The following is an 18,973-nucleotide window of genomic DNA, read 5'->3' as shown; positions in this document are numbered from 1 at the left end:
TTTGGCCATGGAGAATGTGAGTGGCTTGCGGTCCACAAAAAAACTTGAACTCATTGACCTCCATGAGCAAACAGAAGTGCTGGATTTAAAGCAATCTCTCCGTCGAAAGCACTGTATTCGCGCTCCCTTGGCTGGCCTGCATTGACGACCCACTGTTCAAACACGGCATCAGTTGTGAGAGCGACAGGCACACCGGAGCACAGGTGGACCAACATAGTTGCCTGGCACAGTTCTACTTTTGTGTCCTCAAAAGCCGCGACCATCTCAACCGTCCAGTCAATAACGTGGTTTGGTGTCTTACCCCAGAGTGTTTCATTTAGAGGGTGCATAACTTGGGCAGGTCTGCGGATGAACTTTTGTTAAAAAGGTCACCATCCCGAGAAACTCACAGAGACCTTAGACAGTTCAAGTACGAGAAGAAAGGAGAAACAGCTTCAACCTTGGACGGGAGAGGACAATACCCTCTTTACCAATGAGGTCTCCCAGAACTGGATGGATGGCATGCCAAAAACACACTTCGATGATAAGTAGGCTGTGGAGACTATATCTCGTGAGCAGATCCTGGGGTGCTGACGATGAGTACATCATCCAAATAGACAAAAACAAGCAGCCCCTGCTTGTTTTGAAGCAAAAGACATTTGTTGCACTATTAAAAAAATCTCTATTGAAAAATGGCTGTTTAACAAATAAAAGTTGAGTTTACACACTTAGAGAAGGTGAAGATATTCAATCACTCGTCTATTAGGATCCGACAGCCGTTTCTGGCCAACATAAAAAATGTCAACTCTCTACGTTGCATGGTTTGGACAAACGTAGCGAGATAATCTTAACATACACACACACCCATCCATAAATCACACTTCATAAGGATTATTATAGATGAACGCCGAGGTTGAAGCCTCGCCACAACGCTTCAATTGTTTACGCCTTTCCCAACTCGATACAAAATGAGAACTCTTTTTTTCTTCCCAAAAGAGGACTGGGAGAATGTGTTAGATGAAACCAAAATATAACTTTTTGGTAGAAACACAGGTTCTCATGTTTGGAGGAGAAAGAATACTGAATTGCATCTGAAGAACACCATACCCACTGTGAAGCATGGGGGTGGAAACATCATGCAGTGGGGCTGTTTTTCTGCAAAGGGACGACTGATCTGTGTCAGGGAAAGAATGAATGGGGCCATGTATCGAGAGATTTTGAGTAAAAATATCCTTCCATCAGCAAGGACATTGAAGATGAGACGTGGCTGGGTCTTTCAGCATGACTATGATCCCAAACACACAGCCAGGCCAACAAAGGAGTGGCTTTGTAAGAAGCATTTCAAGGTGGAGTGGCGTAGCCAGTCTCCAGGTCTCAACCCCATAGAAAATCTGTGGAGAGAGTTCAAAGTCCGTGTTGCCCAACGACAGCGATGAACCTTTGGTATTGACCAAATACTTATTTTCCACCATGATTTGCAAATAAATTCTTTAAAAACCAAACAATGTGATTTTCATTTATTTTTTTCCACATTCTGTCTCTCATGGTTGAGGTTTACCCATGTTGACAATTACAGGCCTCTCTAATCTTTTTAAGTAGGATAACTTGCACAATTGGTGGTTGACTAAATACTTATTTGCCCCACTGTATATATGTTCATTAACGCAGCCGCCTCGTGGTGTAGAGGTTCACTCGCCTGACTTCGATTGACTCAATTCCCGCCAGTGGCAGTATGATTGGTGGTGCGGATGGTCGCTTCTCTCTTCGTGTGCCCTTTGACTGACTGGCGACCTGTGTAGGGTGTAGTCTGTCTTTCACCCAAAGACAGCTGGGTTAGGCTCCAGCAACCCCCGCAACCCTTTCGAGGATAGGTGGTATGGAAGATGAATGAATTAATGTTCATTAACATGAGTATGAATATGTTCATTAATATTTGTGGTCCCTTATTAAATAAATCAAACTCAAACTTCGGTCATTTTTAAAGGATTTAGTCTGTAGTGTTTCTGAGGACCGTGGATCCAATTAGTGAAATTACTTAGAATATACTGCTGTAATTACAAAAAATCCAAGTTATTTAACCTGTAAATGTACCACTGTTTACATATGTCCATCCTTTTGTATCTCCTAATAATTATCCAATTTTCATAACAATTACACTTCAAATTTTTTCATTCCAGCAATACCTGTATGGAACACAAGCCCGGCATCTTTCCTACAATGACTTTATCAACAAGGAACTGATTTTGTTCTCCAATTCTGACAATGAGAGATCCATTCCATCCCTGGTTGATGGTTTGTATAATCTCTTATTGGTGCATTATTTAATGTCTGTCTGTCTGTCTGCCTGCGCGTCTGTCTGTCTGCGCGTCTGTCCGTCTGCGCGTCTTTCCGTCTGCGCGTCTTTCCGTCTGCGCGTCTGTCCGTCTGCGCGTCTGTCCGTCTGCGCGTCTGTCCGTCTGCGCGTCTGTGCGTCTGTCCGTCTGCGGGTCTGTTCGTCTGCGCGTCTGTCTGTCTGCGCACGCACACACACGGTGGGGCAAATAAGTATTTAGTCAACCACCAATTGTGCAAGTTCTTCTACCTGTAATTGGAGCAATTGTTAAAAAATGTAACCAAAGAGATTTGGAAGGACACCAGAGACAAAATTGTCGATCTGCACCAGGCTGGGAAGACTGAACCTGCAATAGTTAAAACGCTGGTGTAAAGAAATCAATTGTGGGAGCAATTATTAGAAAATGGAAGACATACAAGACCACTGATAATCTCCCTCGATCTGGGGCTCCATGCAAGATCTCACCCCATGACGTAAAAATGATACAAGAACTCTGAGCGCAAATCTCAGAACCACACGGGGGGACCTAGTGAATGTCGTACAGAGAGCTGGGACCACAGTAACAAAGGCTACTATCAGAATGCTACTAGCACAATGCGCCGCCAGGGACTCAAATTCTGCACTGCCAGACGTGTCCCCTGCTAAAGCCAGTCCAGCCCGTCAGCGGTTCACTAGAGAGAATTTGGATGATCCAGAAGAAGACTGAGAGAATGTGTTATGTTTAGATGAAACCAAATGGAACTTTTTGGTGGAAACACAGGTTCTCGTGTTTGGAGGAGAAAGAATACTGAATTGCATCCGAAGAAAACATCATGCTTTGGGGCTGTTTTTCTGCAAAGGGACCAGGACGACTGATCTGTGTAAAGAAAAGAATGAATTGGCCCATGTATTGAGAGATTTTGAGTAAAAATCTCCTTCCATCAGCAAGGACATTGAAGATGAGACGTGGCTGGGTCTTTCAGCTTGACAATGATCCCAAACACACAGCCAGGGCAACAAAGGAGTGGCCTAGCCAGTCTCCAGACCTCAACCCTATAGAAAATCTGTGGAGGGAGTTGAAAGTCTGTGTTGCCCAATGACAGACCCAAAACATCACTGCTCTAGAGGAGATCTGCATGGAGGAATGGCACGGGATGGAAAATACCAGCAACAGTGTGTGAAAAGCTTGTGAAGAGTTACAGAAAACGTGCAGCCTGCGTTATTGCCGACAAAGGGTACATAACAAAGTATTGAGATGAACTTTTGGTATTGACCAAATACTTATTTTCCACCATGATTTGCAAATAAATTCTTTAAAAATCAAACAATGTGATTTTCAGTTTTTTCTCCACATTCTGTCTCTCATCATTGAGGTTTACCCATGTTGATAATTACAGGCCTCTCTAATCTTTTCAAGTAGGATAACTTGCACAATTGGTGGTTGACTAAATACTCTATATATCTTATTTTTTGAACCGTTTTATCCTCATTAAGGTCACGTGGGGTGCTGGAGCCAATCCCAGCTGTCTCTGGGCCAGAGGCGGGGGACACCCTGTCAAAGCTGGGTTGCCTCGACAATAATCTTCATACAGAGGAAGCAGCAAAACACGTGGTAGTTTTTGACTCCCGGCCGATGGAGGTTATCTGGGAGGGAGGCCCCATCCTGACCGCTCTCAAAATGGCCGCTGCCCGCTCCGCTTTCTTTGTTCTTGGCTAGCCCCCACCCTTCCTAAGAAGGGGGGGAGCGGACGGACAGAGCTAGCGTCCACGTCGAGGTCCCCCAACCAGATACGCCGTCCGCTCGGTCGGTGATGGTATTTAATAGAAGTTAGGCGGAGACAAACTTTAGGCTTTATACAATTCATAATTCACACACCCTGAATCGGTGGCCAGCCTACATTGTCGTGCCCCGAGAGCGCAGTGATGGGAACTTGAGTTGTTTCACGTTTTATGCACGATACGTACGCTTTTATTCTTTAATTTCATTCATAGACGTCAAAATTAATTTAGTTTAGTGTTTTAACTGTTTATCTTTTCTCTATTTTGATATAAATGACCGTTTTGGCCACATTCTCTTGCATCATGACGTCATTGTGTCATGGCGTCGTCAACTTGCAGTTTCGTGCATGCCGTGTTTTTTTTATGCGAGTACATAATACATAAAATGGGGAAACACCTTGATATCAAGTAGGAAAAATATTACAGGCTGTCCTCAAATGAGGACAGTGGGTTAAGGACATTTTCAATAAGGGTGCTCTTTGCACAGGTACGAGGCATTTAAAAATAAAAAGAAAGAAAATGCCACTTGGATCTTTGAGTGGGTTGGCTCTGTGTTGTCCTGTATCTCATAATCGTGTTATTGTCAATTTGGGTTAATGCTCTGTTAGCCTCTATTGCTAAGATGCAAAAATTATGTTTCCTCATCATTCTCTTCTCCTAAGCATTAATCTGGAACTAGCGTTCATTTCGCAACAGCGCCCCCGTTCTCTGTGGGGGTAGGGTTGTGTAATTGCAGTTTAATATCATCGATATTAAATTTTTACCGAAAGTTTTTAATATTATTGAAGAAAAAAAATATTTCACGATAATTGGATTGGATTGGATAACTTTATTCATCCCGTATTCGGGAAATTTCGTTGTTCCAGTGGCAAGAGGATGCAGGAATAGGAAAGGCATTTTAGACATAAATAGATAGGTAATAGATAGGTAATAAGTAGGTCAAGAAATAAATACATGAATAAATATATAATTAAATAAGCGTGTTGCTTAGGACATATATACATACATACATACACATAAATGTACCTGCATGCATACGGTAGGTCTTAACACACAGCCATTTTTTTGTTAAAGAGCCTGACAGCTGATGGGAGGAAGGATCTGCGGAATTATCGTTATCGTTTTATTGCCCAGCTCTAGTTAAAATATCGGCCCAAATTATCAGTCCATTTTGTGTGTGGCTTACCTGCAGTCATTGTCTTGGCTTGTGAGAGTTTGCCCCTGTCATTTTTTTCACAATAATCATTTTTACACTCGGACCTAATGGCAATTTAGAGTTTTCAAACAGCCTATCATGCATGTTTTTTGAATGTGGGAGGAAACCGGGCTACTCAGAAAAAACGCACGTGAGCACGGGAGAACATGCAAACTCCACATAGGAGGACTGACCCAGGACCCCAGTTCTGTGGGACCGACGCACTGACCACTCATTTGCTTGGCCGCCCACATACATACATAGATAATTACAATCAGTTTACCATTTTGAACATTAAATATCTTGCCTTTGTAGTGTTTTTATTTTGACTGTTTAACATGAGTTCCAAATCATAGTGTTGCTTTTATTTACTTAACACATCGTCCCAACTTAATTGGAAGGGTTTGTACAATAAGTACATAAATACATATACTGAGCTAGCTCTCTGGTCATCTCCTTAAAATGACAACTAAGGAATGATGTTTTCATTTTTACAAACGTCCCTTCTCTCACCTCGTTCATCTCTCTATATCCTGGTGTTTTCATTTTTTTGGTGGGAGGAGGTGTCTTTTAAAAAGAGAAGTGAGCACCCACAAAGTACAATTAGAAAAATGAGCAGCGTTCAAACTTTGTTTCAAGTGTATGTACTAAAAATAGATTATTTTACACATACCCACTAACCTCCTCTCCCTTATAACAAGGTGTTAGAAAGATGTGGACAGTCACTAAATTCAATCCAAAAGTCTAATTCAAGACTGTGCATCTGAAATTGTATTCATGGGGCTTGAATCACTTAAAAACTGAACACTGAGGTTATCATATTGTGTTAATAAATGAAATTTCATCATAATTATTCACATATGTATGCTGAAATATTGACTCCTTTGATTGTTTTTGTTTGCCAGTAACTAATCTGAATATTTCCTGTTTGTTTTTCTTTTAGGCTTAAAGCCTGGCCAGAGAAAAGTGCTTTTCACTTGCTTAAAGAGGAATGATAAAAGGGAGGTGAAAGTTGCGCAGCTGGCTGGTTCAGTAGCAGAGATGTCAGCTTACCATCATGGGGAGGTAGTATTGTGACTGTAAATACCAAAGGAATGACAAAAAGTATTCTTCTGTCTTCACTGACTGACTACACTGCTGTATTTGAATATTTTTGTAATGATCCATGTTTCAGTCTTAGTCTGTAATGGTATAATATACGCAGAATGTGCTAATCAGAACAAGTAACATCTACACCAGATGTGATGTATTTAAGCCAGGAGGCATATTGTCACTCACCTTATTTTCCCCCAATATATTATACTTATATAAAGTACACCCCATAAAAACACCCTTTAAAATACATGGGTACCTCTACTTATGATTGCATCTATATTAAAAAAATCACGAAACCTTTGATATGCAAATGACAGTTCTAAGAAGGAAGACAACTTCGAAGTTACAAACTCAAACATCCCCCAAAACGTAAACACATTTATTGCATCTGGTATTTTATTTTGAAATTGTCGTGGTAGAGTTGTGTGCCGCTTGACACCCAGCACTCCGCCGACTTCTTATTAAGTGTTGCTCAACACCTTGTTGGCCTCCTATTGGCTGTCTCAAAACAACACCTAACCCTGCTCCAAGAGTATGTTGTGTGTCAAGTTTCGTTCGTCGTCACATAATTCTAACAGGATTTTTTTTAGTTTTTAGTTTTTTCGAGTATGGTTAAAGCAACTCTTTCATCGTCCATACTGCACATCCTCGTAAGGGTTGCGGGGGTTGCCAGAACATATTCCTGTCGACTTCGGGTGAAAGGCAGACTACACCATATACCTTTCGCGAGTCAGTCGTAGGGCACACAGAGATACAAGTGACCATTCACTTTCACAATCATACCGCGACCAGCGGGAAGCAAACCCGTGTCTGCCTGCACCGAAGTCAGACGAGCGAACCTTTATACCATCTATTAAAACAACTGTTTTTTATTTAGAATTATTGCTGCGAGTGAAATGAAGCGTGCCCTGATATCCATTGAAGAAAAACAAAAGATGTTAAAAAAATAAGTGGCATGTGGTTGACTGAAATTACAAAGCATTACGGCCGTAACCCATCTGCCCTCGCAACGTATTGAAGCAGAAGGAAACATTAAAAGCTATGACTCCTTCACATGGGCTCTCTGTAAATAAAAAAAAAAACAGCTTTTCACTAAAACACAAGATGCAGGGACTGTTACACCTTTGGATAGAGGAGAAAGAAATTGCAGGACATACAGTGAAAGAGTCAATTATTTCTGAAGGAGTAGTGCAGAAGGGGAACATAAGCCCAAAAAGGTAGGAAGAGGTGACAATTAATAAAAGGGGTGAAAATTAAATGTGCAAAAAATTATAAAACAGAAAAACATTAATGAAAAAGATAATGTGCAATTTAGAGATCAGACAGACACTGTGCCAGTTGGTTGAAATCTTTTGAACTTTAATGACAGCGTGATTTTATAGAGCACACACGGGCATTATCTATTGATTATCTGACATTGTGGGTCAAATCGGTCTATATGATTATCGCCCTATACAGCAAACATAACTTTCCAAGAAGTCGTGCAATGCATTTTTAAAAAATACTAGGTAACTCCTCAGTTTACAAGTCAGACAACTGCTTATAGCCTTATTGCATGAGTGTTGGAATAATGATTAAAACCTTTTGAATCATTATTAGTAATATTTAATTAAAATAGGAAAACATCTTTCAACATAACTGCTTACACTTGCAAGGAGGTACCTTGTGACGTCGTCTTAGTCCACAAGGCATTCTAAATTGTAGTAACTGAATCATTGTATTTAATCGCGACACTCGAAAAACATGTTTATGTAATTACTTATTAAAAATGCTTACAACACATAGAATATTCCATAATAAACCTAACAATGAGCAAAAACCGTTTGATGCCAAACTTGACCTTCACTGGTAAACATTTATCAGAAACTGGACTTCAAGTGGCCATGGTTAGGGACTTTACGCAACAACTTGGTAAACACGTCTCTCAATGTGATTTGAGTCATGTACGCACATCTATACCTTAAATACAAAATTATTTTTACAATAAGTTCTATTTAATGTTAAGTTGTTTTAAATTCATAATTTGAACTTCTTTAGATGTGTTCTAGTCATGTGTTTGTGTGCTTTGTCTTAGCTTCCTCCTTATACGTATGCACCTGCCCTTCAACATGGATAGATGTTTTTGCATGTTTGTTATTCATTTTAATACATTAATAAACACGTGTTTCTCATATCTTTCCTACTTCCTCAAGACATTTTGATTATTTTTAATGGTTTTAGTTGGTAGTTTTTTTTTTCAAGTCCATGTAACAAATTATAGAATTTAGAATGTTAATTGCTGCTCTACGTACAAATCAAGTTTTGGAGCCAATTAATTTTGTAAGTAGAGGTACCACTGTATGTTATTTCTCTCCTCATTTTTCTGTCTTGCTCCAATTTGCTTTATTTCATTTTTCAAAATATTTATTCAACAAAATAATTTAGAATTTTTGAATTTTATACTTGAGAAATTATGGTAGTGTTTGTATTCACCATTAATTTCTCTTTTTAGCAAGCGCTCATGATGACCATCGTCAACTTGGCTCAAAACTTTGTGGGCAGTAACAACGTAAACATTCTACAGCCACTTGGTCAGTTTGGGACACGCATCAATGGTGGCAAAGATGCTGCCAGCCCTCGTTATATCTTCACCATGCTTAGGTAATGCCATTATTTTAATCCATGTCATTTTAGGATATCAATCAGTCAATACTCAGTATCAGCACCTGATACGGCTTTTTGGACATATCAGACAGTATCAGTTACAAGACTGGACTAAATCCAGTAGCCGCATATGTTTTCGGCTGCTTAAATCAAACCATTCGGCAAAACAATACTCCATTCAAATATTAACAATAAACAATTTTAATTGTTTTTTTTTTGCTCAAGCTTTTCAAAGATAAATTTTAGCTGCAACTGAAACAAAGAAAATTGTAGAACAAAACTCTGCTTCTAACGATAGTGAAAATTTAACATCAATTTTTTTTTAATGTAAATTAACTATACAAACTATGAAATTATTTCAAACTATGGGCAATAGTTTTTCCCCCCTCTTATCATTTCAACATGGATCTCCCTTATATAACACTGTGTAACATACATAAAGTTGTAAGAATGTAAAATGGGTTTATAATATTTTGAGTACAAGGGGAAAAAACAAAGCTGTAAAATATTTATATTGGGTTCGATTTGTGGTCATCTTTGGTGTTCTCCGGTTTAGTGCTAAGCAGAAATGATGACTCCTTTTCAATGGCTCACTTTGCTGTTGCGCTCCTCCTTGGATGAAGGTTGAAATATTTGATCTTGTGAGGAATGGAGCAGGGGAACCAAATGCGAACACCGACAGTTAGCTAAGTGCTGGCCCGTTAGCGTACATGGCCACAAGAACAGAGTTCATAAGCAGGCGAGTTGTCAGAAGAGCAGGTCCGGTTGAGCAGGATACATTAAGGGCAAAGATCAGTCAAGGAGGCCAGTGAACAGGAACAGTTGAGTCACAGACGAACTAACCGTGAATGCCAGGAGAATGCTCCTTAAATACACTCAGCCGAGCAGATGGTAAAAAGCAGATGGTGGTGATGAGGAGTAATTAGCTTCCTGTTAGGTGGAATGGCGCGAGGGTATGGTGGAATCTTAGTGTATTCATTAGTGTACTAAGAAGCAGAATCATGACAGGTCTACCTCATCATTTTCAAGGCCTGCTTTACATTCATTAATGTGTTTCTGTATTTTCTGCTTATCCTCACATGGATTGTGGATGGTCCTTAAGCCTAACCCATTCAACTATTGAACACCATGAATTGTTTGCCAGCCAATTGCAGGGAACAAGGGGATGAACAACCACTCGCCTTCACACTCATAAGTATGGCGAATTTGGAGTGGTTTATCAGCATACCACAAATAATATAGGGATGTGGGAGGAAACCGGAACGAAAAAAGGAAAGTCCACTGGTCCGTCCTGCTACCTGTTTATTTTTTTAGTATTCTGTCAATCTCACAAATCCTCTTCTTTGACACACCGTGTAGTGTTCCCTTATCTATGGAATAAAATGTGTGTCAAAAAAGTTCAAACAAAACTGCAAGTTGCATACCTGTCAATTTATACGGTTTCCCCATATTTTATACCTTTTTTGAGCGTTTCAAATTGTGTACTGCATATAACAACTCTCGTACGGGAAATTTGTATTTTCTAAAAGGTACGATTTTTTTGTAGGACCGATCTCTTACCCGTTTCAGATGTAATCCGGATCGTCTCAGTCACTGGTTGCTTCAAGCATGATATGCGCATGCAAGTCGTTTCGGTATACGCAAAGTATAAATAGTATAAATATCGCTGCGAACACGCGGACCGGTCTTTCCTGTTCCCTGCGTGTAGCGTTTAGTATTCCAGCTTTCTTTGTTTCGATTTCACAATTATACACCTCCACAAAAAATGGCTCCCAAGCGGAATGTAGAGCGAAAAACATTCCTCTGGATACCAACATCATCCGAACCAAAGCCAAAACTTGTATGATAGCTTAGCTCCTGACGAAGACCCTGAATGTGAGCCTCAGCCAAGCGCCAATGCTGCGAGTGAGCCTCGTGAATTTTCAGCAAGCAAGGGTTGGTTCGAAAAGTTCAAAAAGAGGCATGGTTTACACAGTGTTTCGGTCGGTATCCACCAGAGGATTTTTGGACATGACAGCGGAGGAGATTAACACATTGCAACACATTGCTCGAGAGCCACTCAACATTCCCAACTGATCAAGACCTCATCGAACTGATGCAGTCGGCAAGTGAGGAGGAAGAGGCAGCGGGCAACGAGGAGGACCAGGATGAAAGATGCGGGTGAGAATGAAGAACGTGGTTTGTCTTTGGAAAATCTCCAGGAAGTCTTCGATAAGGCATGCAAATTAAAACAACGGATCCAGGAGATTTATGAGAACATGGTCAGAGCCAACTAATTTGGTAATCTTCTAGGCGGTCTCATGTCAGTGTACAAAAACATTTCTAGAACAAAAACGACTGAATTCACAACTTCCCATTACGATGTTCCTTGTGCGCCGAAAACATGTCGCGGAAACTCCTCCTGCTGCCCCCACTGTGCCCCCTGAAGATTCAAGCAACAAGGACTTGGACTAAAACAACTATCAACCTTTTTTGGGGGTGGGATTACAATCATCAACATTTTTTTTTGATTATACAATCATCAACCTGTTTTTTTTTTATTACAAACATTAACCAGATTTTTTGGGGGACTATTTCAAGCAGTGGCGGTCGGTGCATTTTCTGGTAGCGCCTTCAACGTATCAATCCAACCCTCAAAACTATGTTATGGCTATAAAACCTTTACTGCAGCTACAGCTGCGACACATAGAAAACAATCAATAAATCAATGCACAAAAATTGGGTAAAATCCACTTCCTAGCAGCAATTCATGATTGAACATAAATACTGGAGCTTTTCAGACATTAAAACCAGACCAGGGGGGTGATTTTACCGGGAAAAGACAGCGATGAACGTCAATGGTGTACGGGCAAACATTGCCCGAAAATGGGGTAAAATCCAGCCGAAAACAGCATTTATTGATTAAATACAAATACTGGAGCTTTCTAGAAATCAGAACTGGGCCCGGAGTATCATTTCCCCGGTAAAAAGACAGCGATGAACGTCGATACGACCATATACGTCCATACGTGAAACACCAAAAAAATGCACTAAAATGAGGTAAAATCCACTTCCTAGCAGCATTTATTGATTGAATACAAATACTGGAGCTTTTGAGACATTACAACCAGGCCAGGGGGGTGATTTTTCACGGGAAAAGACAACGATGGACGTCAATGGCGAAACGGCAAAAATTAAACTGGGTTAAAATCCACTTCCTAGCAGCATTTAGTGATTAAATACAAACACTGGAGCTTAAATACAAACACTGGAGCTTTTCAGATATCAGAACCGGGCCCACAGTTGAAATATTATTTAGGAATATAGCCATATTATACTCACCAAAAATCATTTTTAACTGTACACAATATCCATCCTCCTTTCTTTCTTCCTTCTTTTCTATCGCCATCGAAGCTAATGCTGAAAGTCGAGCCTGTCCTATTTCTGGCATAGTCCGTTTTGAAAATGGCTTTAAATCAACACAACAATATATTTGCTTGTGCAGCTAAGTTAGCGCACTGAAAGTAGCGCACACACCTTTTTCCCGGCTGTAACAGGCTTGCTAGTTTCGGAGTTGACCGCCCTTTCTTAATGATGTCCATTTTTTTCTGGAAAAGTCCGTCTGGAAAATAGCTTTGTGAGCAAATCTGCAACAAAATCCATTTGTTTTGCCCTGTCGGCCATTGTGGGTGGAGTTTGCGATCTCTGGCTGCCTGACAATGGCTTTGGCCCGCCTACTCTCTATAGCAAGCCAATAATAGTTGGTGAAAGCAATGACGTATCCCAGCCAGCAAAATGCCAATGCTTATGAAAAAGCATTGTGGTGTTGCCAACTCGAAATCTGATTGGTTAAAAGCAACAGTCTTGTTTAATGCAGCAGAGCCCGCAGAACTGATTGTGAAGGCTTTGAGGCAGATTTCTGATCCTGGCAACAAATAATGGCTGAAATGTGATTGGTTAAACTTCAATATGAAAACACACATCTCGAAGCAGTGCAACCAGGGGGAAAAGCAATGAAAGGAAGCTAACAGACCATTTGGAATAATAAGTATTGATGGACAAAATATAATATGATTCAGATATTTCTTAGGCCAGCAGAGAAGGCCTTGAAGGCCCTGACGGCCCGCCACTGATATATATATAAATATATATGTATGTATGTATGTATGTATGTATGTATGTATGTATGTATGTATGTATGTATGTATGTATGTATGTATGTATGTATGTATGTATGTATGTATGTATGTATGTATGTGTGTGTGTGTATGTATGTATGTATGTATGTGTGTGTATGTATGTATGTATGTGTGTGTATGTATGTGTGTGTATGTATGTGTGTGTGTGTATGTACGTGTGTGTGTATGTGTGTGTATGTGTGTATGTGTATATATATGTATATATATATATATATATATATATATATATATATATATATACATATATATATATATATATATATATATATATATATATATATATATATATATATATATATATATATATATATGTATGGATAAATATTAAACCGAAACAGCTCTGGCAACTACGGCAAGAGGCCCCAGACTCAATTTCCGGTACGCCAGTGAATGCTGAGATATATAAAACGGCATTGCATTTCGGTTGATCGAGCACATTAATTCTATGTTCGTCGTCATTCCCAGTGGAAGTTTCAACTGTGCTCCGAGCTTTCAGGCAGAAATTACTGACTCGATTAATGACGACTTTGGTGAGATGCCCACCTGTTCAACATGAGTTATTATGCTATTGCTGTGTCACGAAAATACTAATACTTTAACCTCGGACAAGAAAAATAAGTTGTTTATTCATGTAGGGAGTGAATGGAGTTGTCAGAAAGCTGATTTGTAATCTATTAATAAAGTTTGGCTGGACTATCTGACTGTTTTGTTGACATTCCCTTTAGCGCAGCACCATCTAGTGGGTGCACCTTTAAATGTGATGTGCCTTGTGTGTGTGTCAAATACAGAAATAGCACTCGTTACTGACACTGCACCTTTAAATGCGATGCGCCATATAGTCGTGAAAATACGGTAATTTGGTATGGGTCCTAGGGAGTGCATAAGGGTAGTCCATGTAACTTTTGATTTGCATTATGGGAACATCGTACATTAACTAGCTCAATACGGCTCCCTCTAAATATCAAAAATAGCCTCTCCTATACTGTTATTTTCAACATAGGCTAGGACATTTGATGAGTTGATAGTTGGTGTGAAACTACACAAAAAAGTCTCAGTAGCCATGTTCCAAACAAAACAAAAACTCGGGCTTCTTGAATTGAAGTTGGAAATACAGTAATTCCTCGATTATCTCGGTTAATGTAGACCAGACATGGCCGCGATAAACGAAAAACCGCGAAGTAGGGTCACCCCTTTTAAAGTATTTATTTTTTTATTTTACTTTTTTACTTCAGTGCTGAGTCCTAGTAGCAAGCAGAGGACAGAGGAGTGGCTTCCGTGTGCGAATTTCAGCGTGTATTTCAATTTTTTTATGAACTTTCAAAAAAAAACTTTAGTTTTTTACTTCAGTGCTGAGTTCTAGTAGCAAGCGGAGGACGGGGGAGTGGCTTCCGCTTGTGAGTTTCAGCATGTTTTTAAAAATTTTTATGAACTTTCCCCAAAAAACTTTAGTTCTTTACTTCAGTGCTGAGTTCTAGTAGCAAGGGGAGGACGGGGAAGTGGCTTCCGCTTGCGAGTTTCAGTGTGGATTTTCACATTTTTATGAACTTACAAAAATTAATTAGCAAAAAAAAATTCCCCCACAAAAAACCTCGCAATGTAGTGAAACCGCGATAGTTGAAGCCGCAATATTCGAGGGATTACTGTTGCTGGATTACTGGATTCAGTCTTCCCACCCTGGTGCAGGTCTACAATTTTGTCTCTGGTGTCCTTCGACAGCTCTTTGGTCTTGGCCATAGTGGAGTTTGGAGTGTGAGAGACTGAGGTTGTGCACAGGTGTCTTTTATCCAAATAATGAGTTAAAACAGATGCTATTAATACAGGTAACGAGTGTAGATCTCGTTAGAAGTTAGACCTCTTTGACAGACAGAAATATTTCTTGTTTGTAGGTGACCAAATACTTATTTTCCACTCTAATTTGGAAATAAATTCTTTAAAAATCAAACAATGTGATTTTCTGTTTTTTTTTTCACATTCTGTCTCTCAAGGTTGAGGTTTACCCATGTTGACAATTAAAGGCCTCTCTAATCTTTTCAAGTAGGAGAACTTGCACAATTGGTGGTTGACTTAATACTTATTTGCCCAACTGTATGTTCTGAGACTAAACACATCTCGATTGTCTCCCGAAGTAGGCTCAATGTAACTGTCCTGATACTGCTCAAGGTCATTTTTTTATAAGGATCCTTGCTTTGCTTAACCAATAATATAAACTTAACTGATTTTATTAGGTTCATATATGCCTAACTAATGACCCAGAAGTATTTCTTTTAGTGTCCACGGCACCAATTTTTTGCCCCTAATTCCGTGTTATGTTCCATAAAAATGCATTACGATTATATGTGCAATAGAAAAGTTTAGTACCTATTCATTCAATGTATTCTGTGATGCACAGTGATCAATCAATGTTTGTGTTACTTTATGTTAATTACCTCAAAAAACCAAATATTCTGACTGATAAACTTGTCCCAATTCCTTTAGTCCTCTTGCCAAGCTGTTATTTCCGGCCGTGGACTCCAACCTGCTGAAATTCCTTTATGATGATAACCAGAAGGTGGAGCCTGAGTGGTACATTCCCATCATTCCATTGGTGCTTGTAAATGGTGCAGAGGGAATTGGAACAGGTTGGGCATGTAAAATTCCCAACTACGACCCCCGCGAGATTGTCAATAACATCAGCCGGATGCTAAACAACCAAGAGGCCCTGGCAATGGTAAACTACTTAGAGAATTTCAGAGTATTACTGTATTAAAGTTGAGTATGTAGTCAGCAATATTGACCCAATGTATCACCAAAGTCTCATCTCATTTTCTGAACCACTTTATCCTCATTAGAGTCGCAGGGGGTGCTGGAGCCTATCCCTGCTGACTCGGAGGTGGGGGACACCGCGTGCGGTCGATTGGTCGCCGGTCTTTTGGTCGCCGTCTTTTGGTTGCGGTCTTTTGGTCGCCCCGACCGCGACAACGGGCGACCAAAAGACCGGCGACCAAAAGACCGGCGACCAAAAGACCAGCGACAAAACAAGCTAAAAACAACACGGTCTACGCATCAACAAAAGCCAACAATGGCCATGAGCAGTTTCGCTGAGCCGACTTGTGAGTGTATAAGTTTGTATGTACATGCGTTGTCCCTTTAAGAAGCTACGTCCGTCAGGGTCTTAGCAAGTTCTCCAACAAAAAACAATAAAAGTCGGGGAAATTTGGAGCTTTTATTTAGCCTAATAATTACTAGGGCTTTAAGTGTGACTAAATAGTAATTCACAGTTTGTATTTGGGGAATTTGAGCAACGATTTAAATGGTAATTATCACTTACCTTCCGGGCGACCAAAACATCGGCGACCAAAAGACCGGCGACCAAAAGATTGGCGACCAAAAGACCGGCGACCAAAAGATCGGCGACCAAAAGACCGGCGACCAAAAGATCGGCGACCAAAAGACCGGCGACCAATCGACCGTGTACCGGGGGACACCCTGAATCGTTGGCCAGCCAATCGCAGGGCTCAAGGAGACGGACTTGCGCCACCGGGGCGCCCATATCACCAATGTTTAGCGGCAAAATACTCAGGACGGAGCTTGATACTCTCATTGTGTAGTTGTATGTCCGATTCACACTTGTGGCTTGTGACTGGAAGGGCATCTAGCGTAAAAAACGTGTGGCAAATCTGAATACAATATCGACGGTTTGGGGCAGCGCTGCAGCTGAGTTGTTAGCGCGTCATTTCTGGGGTCCTGGTTTCGAATCCAGGTCAATCCACCTATGTGTTCCTAGCTATGAGTTTGAGGGTCAAATTTTGTCAGTCTCATTGTACCCACTGATTCAGGGTGTCCCCTACCTCCGTTCCGAAGTCAGCTGGTATAGGCTCCAGCCTCCCCCGCGAACCTCGTGAGGATAAAGACATACCTGTCAACCTCTGCCGATAACTGCCCTTATAAATGATTATTGATTCCCCTTACAACCCCCCAAAAAACCTTACAAACACCGTACGACTCGTACGGTGTTTGTAAGGTACGAGTCGTACGGTGTTTGTAAGGTTTTTTGGGGGGTTGTAAGGGGAATCAATAATCATTTATAAGGGCAGTTATCGGCAGAGGTTGACAGGTATGTAAAGAAAAAGATTGAATGAATGAATGGCTATAGTTTGGCTGTGGCTATCCTTCAGTGAAAAAGGGGGAAAGCCAGAAAGAATTAGAAGGATGGTTTAGGCAAAAGGTTCAATATCTAACCCTCATTTAAAGAAATCATCTGGTTAGCGCGTCAGGCTCACACCCCTGGGGTCCTAGGTTCAAATCCAGGTCATGTCCACCTTTGTGGAGTTTGCTTGTTCTCTCTGGGCCTGCGTGGGTTTTCTACAGGTACTCCGGTTTCCTCCCACATTCCAAAAACATGCATGGTAGGCTGATTGGACATTCTAAATTGCCCCTAGGTATGGGTGTGAGTGTGCATGGTTGTCCGTCTCTTTATGCCCTGCAATCGGCTGGCCACCGATTCAGGGTGTCCCCCGCCTCTGGCCCGGAGTCAGCTGGGATAGGCTCCAGCACCCCCCGCGACCCTAATGAGGATAAAGCGGTTCCGAAAATGAGATGAGATGAGAGATATTTTACCAAAACTAAGGCTGGCATGATGGGGGAAATCATCAAGAACACCTACATTGAGGTAGGTATTACGGTACTCGGTCGTTTGGTCACCCGGAAGGTTATTGATAATTACCATTTAAATTGTTGCTCAAATTCCCTAAATACAAACTGCGAATTATTATTTAGTCATACTTAATGCCCTATTAATTATTAGGCTAAAGAAAAGCTCCACATTTCCCGTACTTTTATTGTGTTTTGTTGGAGAACTTGTTAAGACCCTGACTGACGTCGCTTCCTAAGGGGACAACTCATGTACTACATACAAACTCTTACACACTCACACGTCCGCTCAGTGAAACTGCTCAGGGCCATTGTTGGCTTTTATTGATGCGTAGACCATGTTGTTTTACCTTGTTTTGTCGCCGGTCTTTTGGTCGGGCGACCAAAAGACCGGCGATCAAAAGACGGCGACCAAAAGATCGGCGACCAAACGACCGCACACAGGTATTACAACCCTATGAGAAAAAAACAATAAGGGGTGGTTGACATCTCCGACTTGGTAGAAAATCAAACAGAGGAAACAACTTAAGACCACGATGCCGAAGACAAATTCTTTGAGATTCCCGAACCAGGTCCAGGAGGTCTATGACAACAAGGACAAAAAGGTCAGAAAGAGTGCCAGGAGCAACAAAAAACCTTTGAGAAGAACCCTGCTAAGCAGAACAGGCAGCTGCAAGATGCGAAATGAGTGTTGTGTATTAAATCAAACAACTGGCATAAAAACAAGAAAAAAACAGCCAATAAGCTTCTGTCAAAGAAGAAAATGGGAACAACCTCTTAACAAAAAATGAACAGGCACCAAGATGGATACAGCGCTTTAGTGCTATCCTCACATGCCCTGCATTCTGCTACCACCAACACCTACAGATAACATACTTAATATCAACATCAGCCCCGCACAACTGCAGCAGAAGTCAAAAGTACCATTAACGCAACAAAGAATGGGAAAGCTGCTGGACTAAACTCCATGTTTAAATGCTGTAGCTGACGTAAAAAATCTCAGTCATGATCCTTAGAGACCTGTTGAAGAACATCTGGGACAAAAATGGCATTCCTGAAGACTGAGCCAGAGGCTTGATTTCCAAAGTCCCCAAAAAAGGTAATCTTCAAAATTTTGACAATTGGCAAGGCATAACATTGCTGTCCATACATACCATCTAAGGT

At 40.8% G+C, this 18,973-nt stretch overlaps 1 protein-coding gene and 1 long non-coding RNA gene across 10 annotated transcripts in view; one reads left to right on the top strand and one right to left on the bottom strand.

Annotated features, from left to right (window-relative positions):
• The window catches only part of top2b (DNA topoisomerase II beta), a 202,255-nt gene that overhangs the window by 108,181 nt on the left and 75,101 nt on the right, over window positions 1-18,973 (top strand). For all 9 annotated transcript variants that reach the window (XM_077589955.1, XM_077589960.1, XM_077589959.1 and 6 more), the window contains 4 exons: window positions 2,157-2,271; window positions 6,208-6,329; window positions 8,851-8,999; window positions 15,656-15,887. In XM_077589955.1, the coding sequence (XP_077446081.1) occupies window positions 2,157-2,271; window positions 6,208-6,329; window positions 8,851-8,999; window positions 15,656-15,887 (618 nt within the window). The remainder of the gene's footprint in view (window positions 1-2,156; window positions 2,272-6,207; window positions 6,330-8,850; window positions 9,000-15,655; window positions 15,888-18,973) is intronic.
• On the bottom strand, window positions 7,698-11,378 carry LOC144066707 (uncharacterized). The gene is made up of 2 exons (XR_013297692.1): window positions 10,563-11,378; window positions 7,698-10,372 (listed from the first exon to the last, which is right to left on the bottom strand). It is a non-coding gene; the product is annotated as an uncharacterized LOC144066707 (long non-coding RNA).

This window comes from Stigmatopora argus, chromosome 21 (assembly GCF_051989625.1).
Source record: "Stigmatopora argus isolate UIUO_Sarg chromosome 21, RoL_Sarg_1.0, whole genome shotgun sequence".
Lineage (NCBI taxonomy): Eukaryota > Metazoa > Chordata > Actinopteri > Syngnathiformes > Syngnathidae > Stigmatopora > Stigmatopora argus.
Note: the sequence above shows the minus strand (reverse complement) of the source record. Positions and strands in the feature narration are given on the sequence as shown.